At 33.5% G+C, this 21705-nt stretch overlaps 1 protein-coding gene across 1 annotated transcript; it reads right to left on the bottom strand.

Moving 5' to 3' along the window:
- Window positions 1-13025: 13025 nt before the first annotated feature.
- Window positions 13026-20813, bottom strand: LOC115982972 (peptidyl-prolyl cis-trans isomerase CYP23). The gene is made up of 8 exons (XM_031105741.1): window positions 20606-20813; window positions 20388-20501; window positions 20138-20286; window positions 15649-15721; window positions 15470-15559; window positions 14552-14591; window positions 13854-13936; window positions 13026-13441 (listed from the first exon to the last, which is right to left on the bottom strand). Exons 1-8 carry the CDS (start codon window positions 20723-20725, stop codon window positions 13421-13423), a joined length of 690 nt encoding a protein of 229 aa, XP_030961601.1. The 5' UTR covers window positions 20726-20813; the 3' UTR covers window positions 13026-13420.
- Between the last annotated feature and the right edge of the window lie 892 nt (window positions 20814-21705).

Raw genomic sequence — 21705 nt, 5'->3', positions numbered from 1 at the left:
TAGAATAAAATGCATCTAAAAAAAATTAAAAATAAGGTATGCCTCTCCCAAACCTAACAAAAGTTGGAGTTTTATGCACTAAGTACAATAATGCATCTCCAAAAAATGAAATTCTTACAAATTTTATTTTAAATATAAACTATTAAATTGTCTACCAAAGTGCATAAACAAATTACAACGGAAACAATGAAGTCAAATCCAAAATTTAGCAAATGTAAGAAAGAAAAAAAAATTGTATATATAGTCACTTAGTCAATCACTCGATTATTTGATTAAGAGGATCATTGGATTTTTTTTTTTTTTTTGGGTGGGGTGTGGGGGGAGGGGGGGTAGGGGACTCCTATTTTTGTAGGCTAACCATTTGTAATCAATGCTTAATAACTTTAGATGCCATAGGGTCATGGCCCCCCAAGTCATAACGTGGCCATGCCCCTAAAGATGTGGTGTCGAATCACTCCCCTCCCCCTATTAAACCTAATTCCAATATACATCAAACAATATCATCACTCTTCATACATGAAAATACTCTCACCCAAATATAATCTGACTTAAGTGTGATTCTCTTTTACAAACATTTTAGCCCACATGGACCATGTTTTTGGACACGACCATAACAACGCTTTTATCATGAGAAATCAATTCATTCGGAATGGAAAATTATCTTATGAAACAATTCTTTGAACCAATCTCTTACAACATGTGATATATTCATACATCTATGGGTCCTACCATGAAAGGATGGTCTCATGGGGGCTGCTCCATAAAATACATGCATGCTCCTTAAGAATCTAGAGTCCTTGTAAATAAGAACAAGTATGAGATATATGCATCATTCCTTTAAAACTGTGAGAACTTCGATAGCAGGTGGAATCCACATGGGATAATTAGTAACTTAGACAGAGGATTGAGTATAAATCAAACACTGTTAAAACTTTACGTACTATGTTTGAGGAGCTCCACATCAGGACCACATGGACACATGAACCCCATTCCTCATTGCAAGCTCTATGGTTTGAAAGGTGATGACAGTTAGAGTTCGAATTTGAATTGGGGTTTAGTTTCACATGCATGAGAAGTCGTACTCAAATGTCAAGTCCGTTGTGGCATATAGTAGTGCTGTGCTGTGCTGGAATATGATGACTTTTAGGGAAATAGGGAAAGGCAAATTAAGCACCGAAAAATGAATTTGATAGGGTGTTTGATCAAACAAAAAATGGCAAGATTTGCGTCACTTAAAGAAAATATCTCAGTTTTACACAGCGTATTTGTAGCGAGTCCCCCTCATTGTAACGAGTGATTTGATAGAAAACACTCAGATACATGCAAGCCCTTCACAAAGAGTGAGAATTACTGTGTGCTGCTAACTTTACCAAGTTATATTTTCCTTCACTTGTGGAACATCTTCACTGCATGGGATCAACGTGAAAAAATGTTTAATCAACTCGGAGATTCATGGTAAGCAATACTTTTATATCAGTGCCTTTTTTTTTTTTTCTTTTTTGTCGCCCTTTATCTTACTTCAAAGGTCCACACAAGCTCATGCAAGAATAAAGAAAGTCCATCTAACTACACAACTTTTGTTATAGCTTATTGAAATATAGTCCATCATGAGTGGCGAAAAGAAAAGAAAAGAAAAGTAAAAAAAAAAGTGAATTCATGTAAAAATAATTGTCTACTATTCACATTCAATTGTTAGAATTTTAGATTCTAGTTATTGAATTACAAGTGAATTAACCAAATGGTTAAATTATTCCGGTTGTGCAAAAGTCCAATTCACAAGTAAATAGCTTAAGTAACATGTGATGGAAAATTAAGTAACATGTCACTAATCACACAAAATCAAACACAATAAAGACAGTGAGATGAAACATATGAAAAACTAATGGAGAAACCATTCTAAAAAAACACTACTAAGGAAACCTTCCAAAAATTTAAAAAAAAAAAAAAAATCATTACGATAAGAGAAGTTTTACATCAAGGAAAAGCTTTTTCCTAAACTTTACCATCCTGTAGACAATTTAACAAAGTAATCTTAGTCTTATTTGTAGTACAAGTGCTACAATCTAAGTTTAGTCTAGGGTTAACTTATAAATAGCTCCTATATATACAATATATTGGGTCCATTATATTGTAACCCATTAAATATATTGAATATGTAGGAACTAAAGACCTCCCACCGTGCCACTGGCCATCAAGTTAAACCCTATTAAGCCTTACTTCCACTTTCTCTCCCTCCTGTCTCTATCATGCACGCTCAATGTCCCAAGTAACAAAACTAAATTGGAAGTAGTTTTTTTTTTTTTTTTTTTTTTTTTTTTTTTTTTTTGAGAATACTAAATATTTTAACACACACAGAGAGGAGAGAGAAGAAGGTTTTAAATTGAAAGTAGTTTTTAATGTACTAGAAATAGTTTTAAATAATTTTGAGTTGAAATTAGTTTTAAAGTGGATAGACACTTATAATATTAAAATATATTTTAGGGTATTTGACACAAAATTAAAAATTAATTAAAACTTAATCTTTTGTTGATCAATATCAATTTTAATTATATTATTATATACAATACAAATGTTAGTATCCTAGGTTAGATTTGGAATAAGAAGATTTAATTGTAGTATCACCATTTTTTTATATAATATTAATAGAATATAACATTTGAACATTAAAAAACTAAACAGTATCCTGCAAACTTATTTTCTGTCTTTAATATAAAACAAGTTTGATTCGTTATTGATATTAACAACACAATTTGCCAGTTAATCAGGTGCTTAGATTTGGATACTCTTTTCTTAACAAATCAAACTCCAGTGTACGGAAATTCGACCAGCTCGCAATTAGAATTATTCTCTCAAATAAAAATTAATAAATAATTCCCTTCATATTAATTTATAATTTTCTATGTACTCTATCTGATTCATTTTTTTGGACCATTTGTATGAGTTTTTGTCTGTATATATTATTTATCCCGACAACATATAATATATGTAGTAGTTCATTGCAGTTAATACAAGTTAATAACTATTGGGAATGAACAAACTAATAGAGAAATAGGGTTTAAAATTTAAGTACTTCACAAGAGTCACAATCTTCCTGTCTAACAGTTTATGAAGAATACTAAGATGGGCACATGAGCTTGACCCAATTATGGACAGCGATGCCTGTGCTACTTGAGATTGTGATGGCTTCCTTTACTTTCTAGCTTGTTTATATATATATTGTTTTTCTTGAATTTATGCATTTGTCAATCTGTCATATGGTGGTTAGAACTTAGAACTTTGGTAAAAAAAATAGTTAGCAAAATATCAAATTTATCAATTGAGTTATATTCAATATATATATATATATATATATTTTTTTTGAGAAGGTATATTCAATATTCTTGAGTGACCCTATGACCATCTCATATTCCTCTTTTATTTAAGGCTGAATTAATATAATTAGATTTTTTTAACTATCGAGTAAAATTCAATTAATCTGATCACTCAACTATTATCTATGTAAATTTAGTCCCCTCCAATTATTAATTGTGATAATTATTTCAACTTGCCAAGAGTCTTATAGCTCAACTAGCACTTTGTGGTATTTCAAATCCTCCTCCCTTGAGTATCGAATTATAAACATAAGAATAAACAAAGTCTTTCAACCTTAAAAATTATGTCAATTTCATTATTGAATCTCCTCTTCATTTAATTTTTACTTAAATTAGTTGATGTGGCAAAAGTGCAAATGAAGAACACCTTAGAGAGCCTTCCTACAAACACATCCAAACCCAGAACATGCTTGGAGGTTAACTTGTTATTGAATTTTAGTACTTACATATGAGACCACCATGAGTATTTGTTATAAAAAAAAGAAAAAAAAAAAAGATGCACCAATCACAATGTGACATTTAAGTATGTTGTGGATTTGGGTATGTTTCTAGACTTACTCCACTTAAAAGGTTATCATGAAAAATTTCAAAATCAAATGAACTTCAACTATTAATTTCATTCAAAAATTGAATGAATAAATTCAAGAATGATATTGTCTAAACATTTAAAGTCGAGGGCACTAAATGACATGATTGGTAGTTGAAACTTGAAAGATCAATATAAAATTTACCGAATAATTGAAGGACTAATAATAAACTTTACCCAAAAATTGTCTGACTTAATTTGGATGGAGTAAGAATTATTAAGATTTCTATATAGAGTAGTTGCATTAGTCGATGCAAAAATTAAAATAACATAAATACAAAATTTTGGCTAATTAACACAAAAAAATCACCCACATTAATTTTTCTAAAATTATGCATATTTTGTCCACAACCACAATACCCATGTAAATTTACATGACTTTTGTTCATGTGCAACAATATATTTTATTCATTTCTTAATACACTTTTTTTAGTTGGTGTGTATGTTAGTGATATAATAAATTTTTATGCTAAAATAAATAGAAATTTTTGCATGAACTTATGTCTCAATTGTTGGATCTAAAACATATAGTATCAGTTTTTGAGTAGCGTTCTGAGAGAAGGCCTTTTTAGTGCTATTGAATCTCACACCACCACCATCATAAAGAAGTACCACAAAACTACAAGATTGAATCTCATGAAAATTGTGGCATAGACATCTGTTGAAATTTCTTCCAATGAACGAAAAATGAAAAGATAATTCTCCAAGTACACAACTTGGTTGTAAAAGACAGATCTAGATGAGCATAATTGCTTAACTTTTAAAAAAAAAAATTAGGTAATACTAAAATTTTTGAAAATCCAATCCCATACTTGTATCCACCACTAGGGTTGAAAAAAAAACAAAAACAAAAAAAAAAAACAAAAAACAAAACAAAACAAGCACTAAAGTTTTGGAAATCCACTCCCATACTTGTAGCCACCTCGAGGGTTGAAAAAAAACAAAACAAAACAAACAAAAGTTACAAAGGTCAAGGTTGTTTAGTTGTTACAAAGACCAATAAAAATGTGAAACATGAAAAAATTCACCCAAGTGTTGTTAAAGAGAATTCTTTTGCTCTAATGGAAAATTGTTGTTGAAGAGACCAATTGATGTGCTTCACACAACCCCGACAGCTGCCGTTATTTTTGTAGGTCCTTTCAATTTAATAGACACCAAATTGAATTTAGTCACCATAACTAAGATGGTTTTGTCCATATGTAAAATATTTTAATGACAAAATTTTAAGTATAAATTTAAATTCTTTTTAACTTTTTAGACTTTCTTGTAAACATACTTTAGACTTTTTACTTAAATTCAACTATTATGATCATTAAATCACATAATTGAATTCAATTATTATGGCTGAATTGATCAATGAATCACCTATTGAATTCAATTGGTTTAATCAATACAATTATATGTTTGAATTTAATTAAAAAATTAATGTGTAGCACCTCATCTAAGTTTTGTCCCTTTTTTTAAAATTGAAAATGAATACATTTTAACGTTTTCGAAGAAAATTCTTTTCAGATTTTGTCAAAATTAGTTTGTGCAAAAATAGTTATTATAGGTTTAATAAAGCAATAAATCTACACAAGCACCAAAAAATTCACATAAAATTTCACAAATCCAAGTGAGATGAGGTGGCACATTTCCTCAAAAAGTGTAAAGTTCTCAATAACTTTTGCTGTGTTTGTAGACTTATTGTTAATTAAGAGTGGTTACATCAAAATATTGTCCCCCCGGCCGCCACAACATAGTTTTCCACTTATGATCAAAATTAATTATTGAGGGTGAAAACTAAAATCAACTTAGCCTCCCGTAGAAATTAGACGTTTTCTATCTATTTCGGGTTGAATAATATAAACATACAGGAACAAAGCATGCAGAAATTCGGATTGACATGAAACACACCAAACATTGATCGTTTTTCATGGGATCTAAAGGTTTGTTGTCTCGTACTTTTGCCTCCAAACATGGGCATCAACCCATGTAAAAGAAACAAGACAACACTGTTAAAAACGGACCCATCGTGCAAATTGATGCCTCCATGTCTAATCCATATTTCTCATGGAATGTTTCTTTCTTCTCCTTCTTCTTCTTTTTCTTCTTTCTTCTTTTGTTAATTTTTTAAATAACCTTATGGTATGTTTCTATAAAGTTGTGATTTACAAATTTGTATTTTGTTGGCTTTTATTCCTTACTAAATTTGATTGTAATTTTATTCAATGTTGTGTATCCTGTATTTGTTATGGGATGTGATTGTAAGGGTTGTGTGTTAGAGAGAGAGAGTGTGAAAACTCAAGCAAGTGAAGCCAGAAGACTTCTTGCGGGTGTCTCGTGACTAAGCTTCCCGCGAAGTGAAGCATGTGCCTTGCACATGACTGGAATGAGAAGAGTCTGTACAAATGGAGACAGTTGTGTCTCGCGAGTATCTCGCGGGTAAGGCCGTCCCGCGAGACATTCTATTTTGCCAATCTGTGCTGTCTGATACACACTTTCTGTACCCTCATTATATATACCCATATTACCCACAAATGATAGAGAGAGCTTCTGAGAGAAAACTCTAGCTAAAACAATTAAGAGTTAAAAATTGTTATTCCAACAATTCTCTACACATTTGTTTGTGGAATTTCCTCATCTCCTACCTCTCCATTTCCATATCATTGAGAGGTCAATAATTCAAACACTTATCACACCTTTTGAGAGTGTCCAGTGAGGTTTTGGTGCTGCTGGGAAACATTGGAAGAAGCCAAGGATGGCAGATGCAACATGGAACTTGTTGCGGGATCCGGAGAGCTAGACAAGACACGGTTCCAAGAAGTCTTGTTGGAGTAGGAGCTTGGAGGGCTTAGGTACAACAAGTAGATTAGGTTTAGAGAGTTTCTTGCTATCCCATGTATCCCAACTGATTGCCTAGTGTATCGATTTCTGCTTGGAGGGCGACAGAGAAGTTTTTTGCAAAATTCTTCGGTTTCCTCTTTGATAACACGTCTTGGTGTTTTTTGTGTTTGCATCTCTCTTCCCTACTTTTGTTCATTTCATTTTACTGCTGTGTTGTTTTAAATATTGATTAGAGTAGCTCTCGTGTTTGTATGCTTGTGTTTACACTATTCCGCACTTAGTATTAAGTTAGTGTAAAATCAACTAAGCCGTAATTTAAATTGGGGGTCTAAACAAGCTCTTGTGTTTTCACACATTTTGAGCTTTCAGTTTCAAATGAAGAGAGAAGTGAGGAAAGTAAAAGACTAAAAGGGAAGTTGTCTAAAATATACTAAAATTTAGGATATGCTTAGTACACTGAATGATAGTTAAGTTAAGGATGAAAATTTGTATTACTAGAAATAAAATGTGATATAATGGAATAATTATTCATATCAATAAGTTTGGATGTGAAATAACTATAAGAATAAAGCCACAAACTTCTATTTTTGAAAATATAATAATTTCTAAAGTTATTAAATGTATTAAATATTAAGAAATAGCTATTACATCTCTTTTAAGCCCATTTGCTTGGGAAAATGGAAAAGTAAGAAGATAAAAAACGGAGAGAAGGTGAAAAAGTTGGTGGATAGAAAAGATTTAGGGTCCGTTTAAGAGTTCATAAATGAATGGAATAGAATGGAATGATTATAAGGGAATGGAATGGAAAAGAATGTATTTAAATAAAGGAATGGAATGGAAATGAATGGAATGGAATGGAATTAAGTAACCTTGATTGGATGTTTAAAAATAAAGGAATGAAAAAGAATGGAATGTAAATAATCTTGTTTGGGAGCAATATGGAGGGAATAGAATGGAATTATTTTATGACAATATCACTATTAGACTCCTATTTTAAAATTAAAAGTTGAATATATAGGTGCATTTTGAGAGTTTTAGTAAAAAAATTATTTAATCTAATTTCATTCTCTCCCATTCCTCTCAATTTCGGAGGAATGAAAATTTGAAGTTTTAAGGGAATAGAGAGGAATGAGTATTCTCTCATACCCATTCCATTTCCTCCCACTTAAACTCTCAAATAAGGGAATAAGCTTTCTATTTCCTCTATTAAAACTCTCAAACAAGAAAATGGAAGAATATTCTAAAATGATTTTTTTATTCCTTTCTATTCCATTCCATTCCCTCCTCCCAAATAAGACCTTAGTTTCCCTTCATGTGTTTGGTCGAGGGAGTGGAAATTAAAGTGGAGAGATAGAAAACTATTTTATTTGGTTAGGTAAAAAAATGAGAGGATAAAAAATGTAGTTTGTAAAAATTTACTCTCATGCCCTTATTACATAAAAAACTATTTTTAATAGTTTATAAAAATTAATTTTTTTTAATTACTACAAACTTACAAACTAACACAATTAATAAAACATCTAGCAAAAGAAAAACTAATAATAATAAGTTTATGTTTGATTTGAATTTTTTTTTTAATTGTTTGAAGAAGGAAGCAAAACATGAAAACAAAACCAAAAAGCAAAACATCAAAACAAAGTCAATTTCAATGCCAACAAAAGAAAGAGGAAGTAAAAAAAAAAAAAAAAAAAAAAAAAACAACAACAACAACAACAACAACAACATTAAATAAGGGGGAAGGCAAATGGGTAATTTTCTGTCAAACCCACTTCTTTCCCACTTTTCTCTAGTTTTCTCCCCAAATTGGAGAGAAAACTTTTTCTTCTTAAATGTGGGCCTAGAAAGAAAACTCCCACAACCCCACCCCCCCCACCCCCCCCCCCCCCTAAAAAACCAAAATCTTCCTCTGTTATTTTCTTTCCCTTTCTATCATTTCACCCCAACCAAACATACCAAAAGAGACAAATAGCTATTCCTCAATTTAAGGAATAATAATTCGTAATGAATAACTATAACATGTCATAAAATCTAACCAAACGATTATGTAGTTATTCCACATAAATAAGAATTCCATTACAAGATTTATTAAAGTGCACCAAACATGCTCTTGGTAGGACTACTTTCTAGTTATTTTCCATTGTCCTATATGTCCTCTACTTTTCCCTCATTTTGCTCCATTCAAACATAGAGTTAGGTACCTAACTAATCCCCACGAAATATGTAATCCCCTATGCCATACAGATTAAGTATGACAGTGAGAAATCCCTTGAAACCCAAAGTATTGACTACAATATTAGAACCAAGGATCTCAATTCTCATGTATCATATGAGAGGTTTGGAAATTACTAAACCAATTTCGAAATATTGACTACAAAATTAGAACTAAACAATCTCATGGATGCACATAGGAGATATGGAAACAACTAAACAAGTTTCAAATTATTGAACAAAATTAGAATTGAGGATCTCATGCAGTGGTGGCTCCAGGAATTTTTCTCAAGGTGTTCTTTAAGAAGCATAAATTATATAATCTAATAAAAAGAGAAATTCATATATTGACAACAACAATAATAAAAAAACACGCAAATACATAAAATTTACGATTGCTTTCTACGAGTTTTCATATTTTGAAATCGTTGCATTATAGTCTCATTATCAATGCTACAAGCTACATCTTTTTCAATGTACATAACCAAGCAATCATTCATCTACTGAATGTAGAACAAATTATGGAGTAAAATTTAATTTTATTGGCATAAAATTATTATAAAAAGCTGGCCTTAAAGTGGTCCTAGGACCACGCTGGCCTTAAGGTGGCGCCACCCCTGATCTCATGGATCACATATGAGATTTGGAAACAACTAGAACAATTTCAAAGCATTGACTTCAAAATTAGAGCCGAGGATCTCATGGATCACACATGAGATGAGAGGTCTCTAAGGTTTTATTCATGTGATAATATTCCCCCTTGGCTTAGTTGAAGACAAATCATTATAAAAAGTGGAGCATGATAAGACTGCAGCATCCAAAAAAGTCAGCCAAAACTGTGTCTGCAGTCTGCATCTATTGAGAGGACTCAAAATTCAGGGGGAGCCCCTGTACTACTGGAATTGAGGTGCTGCCAAGTGGCAAATGTTCAATACCCTCCATGCTCGATTGTGGGTGACTTTTTCTTCTTCTTTTCCTCTCAAGTTCTGCGAAAAATCATGGTTTGGCTTCATTAAAAGCTGGAAGCACATGCTACGTTTTCGTGAATCGGAATTTGAGACACGTTCAAATCGCTTTCAACTTGTTTGTATAGTAGCGTGAAAAGGTTATGACCGACCTGCTCTCAATACCATGGCTTACATGTGATTGTGATTGTGATTTCCAACTTGGCCTGGTTATACATGTGATCGTTTTTCCACTTTGTTGTACGCCATTCATTTTGGTTTATCCTAATTGTACACACACACACACACACACACACACACACACACAAAAAAAACTCGTGGCTAAAAATATTTAGCCAATTCAATTCTTGGTTGAGTCATGTAAATGTAAAACGAGAAAAATTTTCTTTTAATCCTTTTTGTGATAGTTTAGAAGATTATCCACGTATATTAATAACCGCATGACTTATTAAATCTTTAAAATAAATTATATTCTATTGAAGTATTAATTAGTTTATCTGATTATTTTTTTGATAATTCCATAGTTGGGATGAGAGATTTGAACTTGGATATCTCTTTTTAAAAACGCCAAGAAATGTTAACTAATTGAACTATAAAACTCTTTACATTAGTTTATATGATTAACAATTGTTGGTGCAAACACAATAATAATGGAAATAATACACAAAGAGAAACTGAATAGTACTTCTGAATATTATTAATATAAAGAAAGGAAATACACAACACTATTTGGACTGAGGCGCGGCACTCGCTCTCTTTAAGGAGATTCAAGCCCTTGGTTGGCTAACTCTTGTAACCGGTGCAGACCTTCTCTGACTTGTGCAGACCTTCTCTGACTTGTCTCCCCCAGGATACAACAGCCCAACAAATGTTGTATGGCTAGAACAACCTCTGCACAAAGTGTTCAAGCCCAAAGCTCCACCAGATGGATTGGGTCTGAATGAGTCTATTTATAGGCTCAATGGGCCTTACGAAATTACTACCCAATTTATTCTAATTAATTAGGTCCAATTATTCTGATGTAATGGGTGTTATAAGATTAATTGTTGGATATTAATCTGATGGGCTGGAGTTACTTACTGAATGGACTGTCAAGTAGGAGGATCCAAGGGGCTGATTCATTTCCATTTTTGATACCTCCACTCTTCCCCTCTCCCTTGCGCACGTATCTAGCCCAATATCTGAGACAATTCATGTTAGCCCATTAATCACCACAATTAAAAAGAATAAAAAAGTCTCTCTCCTTTTCAATGTGGGATTAAACATTTTTCACAACTCTTCATCTTCCATATTCACTCCACATCTTTACATTTATTTTATAACATTTACTCATTTTAATTATTTAATATTAAAATGTTCCAACAACAATATATGTGAATACTCATTTCAGTAATCACGATTGACAAAACTTTCTTCCAAACTAGTTCATCACTTGGTCCCATTACATGTCAACTCTTTTTACAAACATATATTCTGTAGTACTTCAAGTTGATTTAGATGGCTTACAATAATAAAATTTCCAGTTTTCCCCTCTCAAAAAACAGAAGTTCATTTTGGCTGTTTCCATATCCGTAAAATGAAGAACTGAAAAATGACTCCGTTTTCCCTAATTACATTTTACCACCATTTGTAGAATGGTTGTGTGACTTCTAAAATCTTGATGAAAGGTTTTGCTATAAGCCTGGAAGTCATTTTGAGTTTTGATGTTGACATCAAAACTCAAAACATCCATAAACAATGAACCCATCTGTGTATTTGGAGCCAAAATCCCATTTATAACTCTATGATGGTCCAATGTCCATGTCCTCCATCCCTCTTTCGGTGCTCTGTCAGGAGGGAGGAGATGGCTTAGGATTAGGAGTTTAGGACCATCCTCTTCCCTTTACCAATAAATCTTTATCCTTATCTAACAGTTCTATTCACTCCCCCCCAAAGTTTAGAGTCACATTCTGTGCTATCAATTGATCTAGTCAACTACTCCCATCCACTTCTCTCAGTGTCCACTTGGGTTAGTCATCGCTATGTGAAGATAGTTTTTCACATTTTTCAGTGTTTAGTAGTATCATAAAAAATGATTAAAAGGAAAACTGTCATTAATTAATGTAAAAATATGGCTTATTTTTTGGAGATTGTTTTCTGCTAATTTGTTTTGGAAAACAATTATATCTCATAGCACGTTAAATAAAGGAAATTAGATTATTTTTTTCCAACTCATGTAAGGTTGCTACCAAACATAGAAAAATAAGATGGTTTTGTGGAAAATATTTTTTGGTAAATGACTCATTTTCTAGAAAATATTAACATCAAACAAAGCATAGTGACAATTTGACACCATATGGGTATGATTAGAGAGGGGTGTGGCTAAACAAGTAAGGTTGCGTTTAACTTATTTGACTAAGGTTTCGTTTGGATAGAGCTTATTTTGCTGAAAATTAAAAACACTGTAGCAAAATAATTTTTAAATGTGTAAATAATACTGTGGGACCCATTTTTATTTTTATTTTTTAAAATAAAGTGGTTGTGGGTCCTGTAAACAGTACATGAACAGTATACTTTGTATGGTAAAAGCTGAAACGCTTGCACAAAAAAAAAAAAAAAAAAAAACGCCAGATTTTGAAATGCAAAACGCTGGATCCAGATTTAGCCTAAGTAGCATTAATGATTTTAACAAGTAGATGAAAATAGCTCATAAAAAATTTAAAAAAAAAAATTACATGATATATTTGATTAAATGAATGACATGAGACATGATCAGAAAAATTAAAAACCTAGGGATGTCAATAAAACAACATTAGAGTGCTCATTTGGTATAGTTTTTTTTTTTTTTTAAATAAGTGCAATTTTAAAACTAACTAGAAAAAAGTAAAGTTAAAATATATATATATATATATACACACACCTTAAAAGAGTGCAATTTTAAACCACTGCAAAGTATAAGTATATTTTACCTAAATTTTATACTATCCTTTTTTTTTTTTTTTTTTTTTTTGGGTAAAAAAATTTATAACTACCATGGTTTCATGCATTCGGGGAAAGTCCTTAGAAAGGCAATTGCCTCATGCAACTTAATAGACCTCAATGCATAGGGCTTTATTAACAGTCTATAATGGGCTTGCTCTCATGCTACAGAACAATTTCAGCTGTCACACAACCCAGGAGTCAATTCTGAGCTCACCAAGACGATGATCCAAGTTCCAACATGAATTCTGAGCCATTAGCTTCATTACACACCAGCTCTGGTCTATTCATGCAATGAATGAACCGGTTCATATTGGTAAAAATGTAGTAGTGAGCTCGTTGTTCGTGCTTCTTGACTACTTCACACAAGCCTATTCAATTCAAACTTAAAATACAGGTTCTTGTTTTTGAGTAAACATCATATCGCGGAGCTCTGCTGTTAGAACTGGAGAACTTTACAGTAATTGTACCATCTCTTCTTGATGATCAGGCTCATGCTTGCAAAATCAAGGGAAGCATTTCATTCTCTGCAAGAAAAAAACACAAGACAAGGCCAAGTCAGACAATAAAGCATTTTTGTCAAGTAAATTTAATTGGAAGATAAGCAGACAGAAGCACACATGCTGTGTTTCAACACAGAAACAAGGTATCATGCGTAATAACTCCCCAAAAATATAAACATAATAACGGCTGTTTTTGTCTTTGTTGATCAATAATATCGTGTGTCTATAAGCAAATGTTTCCTTGCATAAGAACCGTGACTCGAAATAATGATGTGTTAGTTATCTTGACGGAATGCAGAACACTTCATAACTCTGTACTTTTAGGTAAGTAGGGGAGAGTTTTTCTACATGTACAAATGATCCCAGACATTGGGGCGCAAGAGTGTCATGTCTTCAAGAGTCTGAACTGTATAAATCTTGTAGGATTCCTCATTACCTGTCTTTCGATTTCAACAGCAGATGCAGCAAGCTTTCTTTTCAAAACTGACCTCTCCGTTTCACAGCTCTCCATCTCAGTATCTATAAATAAATAAAAAAGACAAGCAACAAGAATTACATCGAGTAAAATGCAATTTTTCTATCATGTTACTCTACTCATTTCTTCTTTCTATTATCAAAATCCACTGACAAGACAGCTATATAATAATCAGTATTTTCTCATAATAACCTAGGAAGTCTTTTAATTGATAAGAAAATAAAACCCAATCTCTATTGCATGTCAGCTATTAGTTTCTATTATTGGCATATAGTCCATGCTGATTTGACTATCGTAATTTAATCTTCTTCCTACTCATCATAACTAGCTATAAACACTGCTCAATTTTTTTCAGATAGCTTTGCAGTTTAAAATGATCCATGCAGGTGATCTGCCCACTAATTTACATTGTAGTGAATCTAGTGATAATATGTATATAAAATTTTATAACAAGCTTTCCTAGAAAACCCAATCCTGCTTGTAAACCCCATTGGGAAAATCTAGAGAAGTTTTTCTCTGGATGTCAAGGGTATGTAGGTTGCATCTATATAGGGAAGATACTAATGCAATCTGTTTCTATCTATATCAATAGAAATAAAAAGGCGAGTTACCAGAAAATGCACAAACAAGATCAAATTAACAGGCTGCTTAATTCTCACCATAATAGTACGTTGATAAGATGGTGATGCGTTCAGTTGGCTGAAATAACGGAAAAAAGAGAGAAAAATTAGCTGAGTGCCGAGAATGAATAATTAAAATGCTAACAAAGTGATGTAACAGCACAATTTCAGAAGCAGACAAACTAGCCGGACAAAGAAAAGGCCAGATTTACTGCATGGAACTAATGGGATTTACATATGGAAGAATACTAAAGTCAGAGAGACTAGGATGGGATCATCCTCACTGCTTCTTGATGCATAAGTTTCAGAGTAAGAGGCATGAGAATCACTGTTCAACCAGTCTCATCAAAAAATCCCAGTCAAAGATTCATAAATCAGACTGAAAATCACATGATTAACATGACAATGATTTAAGCGTTCCAATCAGATGTTAGTCTCTGTAAAAGAATGCAGTAAGTTCAGGTTCCCTACCTAAACCAATATAAGTTGTACCAAGTGAATGAAATGGTCATTACCAGAGCTGGTCCCACATGAAAGAATGGGACAAGGACAAACATCGCTTTCTTGAAATTTACATGACATGATTATCTGTCTTCATGGTAAAACTATAGTACATATTACAATCAAATGACAGCATCAATAAACCTAGGCTTTAGATGAGATGGTAAAGGGGTCCAGTGGAGTTTGATTAGAGGTCTAAGATGCAAATCTTGTATAGTAGAAAAGATAATACATTGGGAAAAGATAAAAATAATATTGGTTATCAGAGAGAATAATCAGAAGAGGGTTAACTACTAACATATCACATGGGAAATTCTGCAAGAGACACATACAAACTCAAAAAAACTTGCCATAGTCGTTCATCATTAAAATATATTTTCAATCAGAAGGCCGGAGAAAATTGTACCAGTTCGAGATTTCAGATCATTCTATTGAGAGTGATCAACTGAATATTACCATTACAAAAATACCCTCACGACGAGTAGGGAGCTGCTCAAACTTTTTCAATGTTTCTTCACCTCGGGTAACTCGTCCAAAAATTGCATACTGAAGACGTCAGCCATTTTATTAGCAATCATATCATACGAGATACTAAAATATCTTTGAATCAAAGCTGGCAAGTGTAACTAGCAAACCTGGCCATCAAGATGAGGAGCATCTCCGAGAAGCATCGAAAAAGAGGATTGAGCACTGTTGGGATCCTCAAACCTATACCAAAGTAAAAATCAACCTGTCAAACTTTCGAACTAAATGAGGAAGTCCATAGAAGATTAAAGTCAAATGCAACTGTTAAAGACGAGAATAACATAATATAGAAATGCGGAAGCAGGAAAGAGAGAAGAATACAAGAGTTACATGGTTCAGCTCGATGGACTATGCCCAAGAGATAATGCCCTAAGGGCTACATCTTTACTGTATTCTCAATTATTTATTACAATGAACCCTAGTAGTGTATATAGGAGCTAGGGTTAGCCCTACATGAGCTTACAACATATTTGACCTCTTGGGCATTACATTAACATAAACCCAATATCTTTAACACTCTAAATGACTCTTTACATGATGCTGTGATAAAGTTATGAGCAAGAGAGGGCTGATAAATTGTTCATGAGGAAAACATAAAACATGAATTCTAACCAAACTTGGTCTATCCTCATATGTTGGTGACTATAGACCACCATGGAATATTTTACAATCACGAGTAGATCAGTATGAAGTATTCAGCTCAGTCCCATTGTGATGATCTGGTTCTTATTCTTCAATACATTTTGAAGATGTAATCCAAGGGTATACCAAGCAAGTATTAAGATTATTGTTATTATTATTATTTTGGCTAGGTAAATAGGGGAAGAGGGAGGTAGGCTTCAAACCCTAGACATGGGCTCCACAAAGGGTGCCAATACCACTGGGTTAACAATTCAAACCCCATTAGACACTGAATTTCACAAATTTAAGCTGTCAAACTGACCAAAAATAGAGAACCAGAAAGTAAGTTTAGCACAGAATCTAAAATTTCCTTTCTAACTGTTCCAAAGGCAGAGCTTTGGAGAAATCAGAAATATTGAAATGCTTTCGTTGTTCAGGCCTATATCATATATAAATAGGCTCCTACTACTTCCATCCGGATGGCACCCTCCAACTTATCTTTTAGGGTCTGTTTGGAAGTAAGGATGAAAAAACAAAAGGATAGAAAAAAGGGAGGATGGAGAAAATACCAATTCTCCATCATGTATGTTCAGTAAAAGAGATGAAAGAATAGAAAATACCAACAACTTTCCTTTGTTTGGTTGAGAAGAAAAATGAAAGAAAAGAAATAACAATTGTGTTAATTTACTATTATACAATTTACTGTAACACAAACTCACACAAAAACACCTTCTCTTTCTCTAGCTTCTATTTTCTCTCTAAATGGGAGAATCTAGCTAGCGAAGATTAAGATAACCAAATCCGTCAGTCCCAACAAGTCTCTGGTCCAAAACCCTAAACCTGTCTTTAACTTAGATCTCAAGCACAGGTTGACCACCCACCTGGCAATTAACCAGAAATCTGACCTGTTTCTGGAGACTCAGAGCCCATTTAGGAGGCATAACTGGCCCAAGACTCCACTCCTCAATTGGAAGATCAACACCTAGTGCTCAAAATGACCATGTCGATGATGAAAATAAGTTGCAGAAAGAATGTTCTCGGAAGGGGCAAGAGAAGGGGTCAAGAAAGTAGGTCTTGGCCTTGGTGCAATGGAACTTGCAGGCAGGAACATTTTAAGCAGATAGATAAGGGTCAAAATAGTACAATTTTCTTCCCTCCACATTTTCTTCCCATATTTTCTCACTTTTGGATGGGGAACATTCAGTGGGTCCAGGGAGTACTTTCTTTCCACCTAGTTTTCTTCCCTACCAAACAGAAGAAAATTGCAATCTCTCTCCTCTTTTCCTTCCCCAAGTTTTCATCCTCCCTAAAATACCTCATACCAAACAAGTCTCACAATCAATCACCCTAGACTGTCTCAGAATTATATAGGTACTTCTGACTCCTTATAAACAATTATTTTAGTTTTACTGAACCCTAAGTATTGATTCACAATGAGCAGCAGAATTCCTGCACTTTTTCACCTCTAGAAGTGTTCATTTCCACTTTTTTTTAATGAATAAGTTAATTCATCAAAAAATAGACAAGAACATGCAAGACTATAAAGAATTCTAAATAAAGCTGACATACTGCAGATACAATCAGAACAAAATACAATTGACTTGCTACTATCGCATAGCATTCATACAAACTTTATATCCTATCTACCAATCGGTTGTAGCTGTCTCCTAGGCTTGACCATACACTGCACACAAATGGTTTGATTAAAATAGAAAATAGATTGACCCTCAGTTTCAGAGGAACTCAGCAACCAACAGAAGAATTAAAAGACTTAATATGCTTCAGTAAAGCCAGTATGCGGTTGGTTTTGCTTCCACATGACATTTCAACCCTCATAGCTAACAACTATCTTTGGTAATCAACTCTAATGTCCCAAGCTAACAGACAGTGTGACACCTTACGATGCATGTAACACTTCAATTTATTTATTTGATAGTAATCAAAGATTTTTATTTATTTATTTTTAGAAAAGCATAACCATGTACAAAGGATGCTACAATGTCATCTAAAGTTTCACAAATCTCTTCGAGCCACCATTTTTTTTTTTTTTTTTTCACAAATTAGAAATTCCTCCAAAATAGAAAAGGAGTGACCACTCAAAGCAGCCATCCAATCATGCCTGGAGTGTAATTAAAACAAAGTTAACTCTAAAGGCAAACCCTCAACCCCTTCAAAAGTATATTGGTAGCATTCTCTCCAAATAATCCACATGATGAATAATGGAATTTCCCCCCATAAGTAAGCAAAATGATGCCTGCCAAAGCCCTTTTCCAACAAACCAACAAATCCACTGCCCTTTTTGGCATAATCCAATGGAGTTTGAACAAACAAACCACCAATGACCATAGTCTATGCGCATAATCCCAATGAATGAGCAAATGGTTTGTAGATTATCCATAGTGAGAATCTTTCCTCTAGCAGCTATCCATGTGAAGAAAGTTACTTGTGTAGGAATCTTAACACTCCAAATGCTTTTCCACAAAAGAAATGAGGGCTTCTGCTAGTAAGAGCCTGATAATAAGACTTAACCTTAAATATACATCTCCTAGTGGGATTCCAACACATTCTGTCTTCCCCATCTCTAGTAATTTTAGTGGAATAGAGAAGGTAGAGAAAAGAATGTAAAAACTTCATTCCCAATCATGGACAATCTAGTGAACATAATGTCCCAATAATTAGCTACACTATTCCATCAAATATAGTCCATCACAAAGCCTCCTTATTTTGGGCTATTTGAAATACTGCAAGAAAGCCTCCTTAACGATCACCACCCCATGCCATGGATCATGCCAAGAACAAATATGAAATACACTACCCAGTTCAAGCTTGATGAATTTAGAGAACCTCTCCCAGCCATTGCAAATATGTTTCAAAGAGGCAATCCATAAGGTTCATTGATCACCCCCAAAACCCAATCTCTCCAATGATACCCATATTTTTTTATCTACTACTGCTCTTTATATTGTGTCTTCTTCCATGGCATAGCGCCAAATCCACTTTCCCAGTAATGCATTATTAAAACATAGGAAACTACAAATGCACAGACCATGATATTGAATCGGCTAACAAACTATCTTCTAATTTACCAAGTGAAACTTCAACATTGAAAATGTAGGAGTCCCAGTGATTTTTTTGATATCTCATGAAACCTCTGATGCCCAGGCCATCATATTGAAACTGCCTCATGCTTTGTCTCCATTCATAGTTTTGACTGCTTCTACAACTTCCACCTCCTCGAAAGGTCTTTCCAACCCAACTGCCTCCTCACTCTCAAGTATTTTCAATTGCAGCCCATCTAGTGTTGGTCTCCAGTTTAGTGTCTCATAATACAGATTTTATAAAACTGTAAAATGCCTCCCTTAATCTCATCTGCATTTCTTGTTGTGTTTCCCTCAAAGAACAGACTCCCAATAAAACTATTTCTACAGTGTGAATTAGCCCGGCGATGAGCGTGACAAAATTAACGCTTTTGAGGAAGACAATACCAACTAAGTGTTTGTTTGGTGTTACTTTTTTCCATTGGGATATTTTGCTTGCCAAGAGCCTTGTAGCTCAAAAGGCACCTCCTAGTTTTTCCAATAGAAACCTCTAGGGTTCAAATCCCCATCCCATGGACACTTCATTTAGGATGCCGTACCGGAGTCATACCGGCCATTTCATGTTGTAATTTTTTAGAAAGTTCTTGTGTCGTTATGTAGTCCCTGTACCCGTGTCCGTGTCCATGTCGGTGCTTCCTAGGTTGTAACTATTGAATTGGTTTATTTTGCTTTAAAAATCAACTGAGCATGTATCCCAAAAAAAAAAAAAAGGTAAAGCTGGTAATACATTATGTTTTAGGATGCAAAAAATATAAACCACACAGGAACTAAACAGGGAAATATCATAGCACTAACAATTATATAAGCTAAATTATAAGTTATAAACAACCCAAAAAAAAAAAAAAAAAATTTGCTTTAGCAAAGAAGACATTTACATTACCTCCCCATAGAAAGAACACCCTTTAAATGTTTGACATCACTAAATTCACCAACAACAGTTTTTTCACCTTCTCTTCTTTGCTCTTCATTCATTGGGGCTGTTCTTCCACCCACAACATCAGCCACTTGGGCAACAAACCCCTTATCAACCTACAAATACAGTACACACTAATCCCATTATTACACACATAAATTCAAATAACAAGTACATTATACAGCATAGTCAGCTTATCAAAAAATCATTAAAATACCCGAAAAAAGTGATTGGTATTGTAACATCCCAACCGAACAAGCTTGAAAATGTGGTCAACAGTTTTGGGTGCAACGGTTGGTAAGAAACCGAATTCGATGTCTCCATAGTTTGTCTGTTTTCCAAAATTGTTACACACATAAATAAATTAAAACCCAACAAAAATTTTAACTAAAACCAAACCAAATTACATTAAAATAATCGAAAAAAAATAAGAACCTGGAACACTACACGAACAGAACCCAGTTGGGGTTCTTCTTGGGACAGTGCACTAACTGAAATAACTGATGCCACGCACCAGAGTAAGCTAAAGGAGATCCATACATTACATGCCCACATTTTTTTTTTAGCTCCAAAATTAGGTGTATGATCTGAATTTTTTTGACTTTATGAGTATCAGAAATATTACTATAGTATCTATATGATGTGAAATTTCACATTTTGATTCTCCACCCCAAAAAAGCAAGAAATATTGGATGTGGAAATTGGGCTGAGTAACGGGCCCATTAGGAGAAAGGTTTTGGGCTAATAAGATTTTATTAGGGGCCCAGAAGTATGTGTGTGTTGTTTCTTTTTTCTTTTTCTTTTTCTTTTTTTTGGATGGAAAGCACGTTTTAGTTCTTACATTTTCAGGCTATTTTCATTTTAGTCCCTGCATTTTATTTGTACCTCTTTTAGTCTCTATCCTGAAAAACATTTCCCATTTTGGTCCTTGTTGTTACATCATAAACGGAGAAAGCTAAAGTGACAAACGACAGGAATAAATAATACTAAATTAATGTCCACGTGACCTAAATTAATAATAAAAAATATTTTTTGACATTAAAAAATGTCTTGTCAGCATCTCTATATTCACTACTACTGTAAGTGTTTATTATACTTTCAATAACAAGTATTTTCAGTTTTATGTTCGTTATTCTACTTGTTGCTACCGCCACTTTGGACGGATTACCGTTATAACAGACGGTTCTAAATTGCTTTCATTTACTTTGAACTATTTTCATATATACTACTTGACTAGTTCTACCGCCTTACTATTGTTCTTACTTTCAAGTTATTTATTTTTAAGCTACGTACATTACATTCACTAAATTATACATTGTGCTTCTGTCTCTTCCCTTCAGCTATACGTCACCTTCCCCCTTTATGGTATCAAAGTCACTCTTTTCTGTCCAGTGATAGTGTGATTGTGTCTTTGTTTCTTATCCGTGTCTGCTCGAACCTTTGATACTCTGTTGTTGTGTTCCATTCTTACCGTCGTTGGCGCTACCCTAGTCGTAAAGTGAATTCCTAGAACCGAATTGTAAGGCCCGTTTGAG

Source organism: Quercus lobata, chromosome 3, assembly GCF_001633185.2.
Source record: "Quercus lobata isolate SW786 chromosome 3, ValleyOak3.0 Primary Assembly, whole genome shotgun sequence".
NCBI classification, from domain to species: Eukaryota; Viridiplantae; Streptophyta; class Magnoliopsida; order Fagales; family Fagaceae; genus Quercus; species Quercus lobata.
The sequence above is the reverse complement of the archived record's forward strand: the minus strand, read 5'-3'. Positions and strand labels throughout refer to the sequence as shown.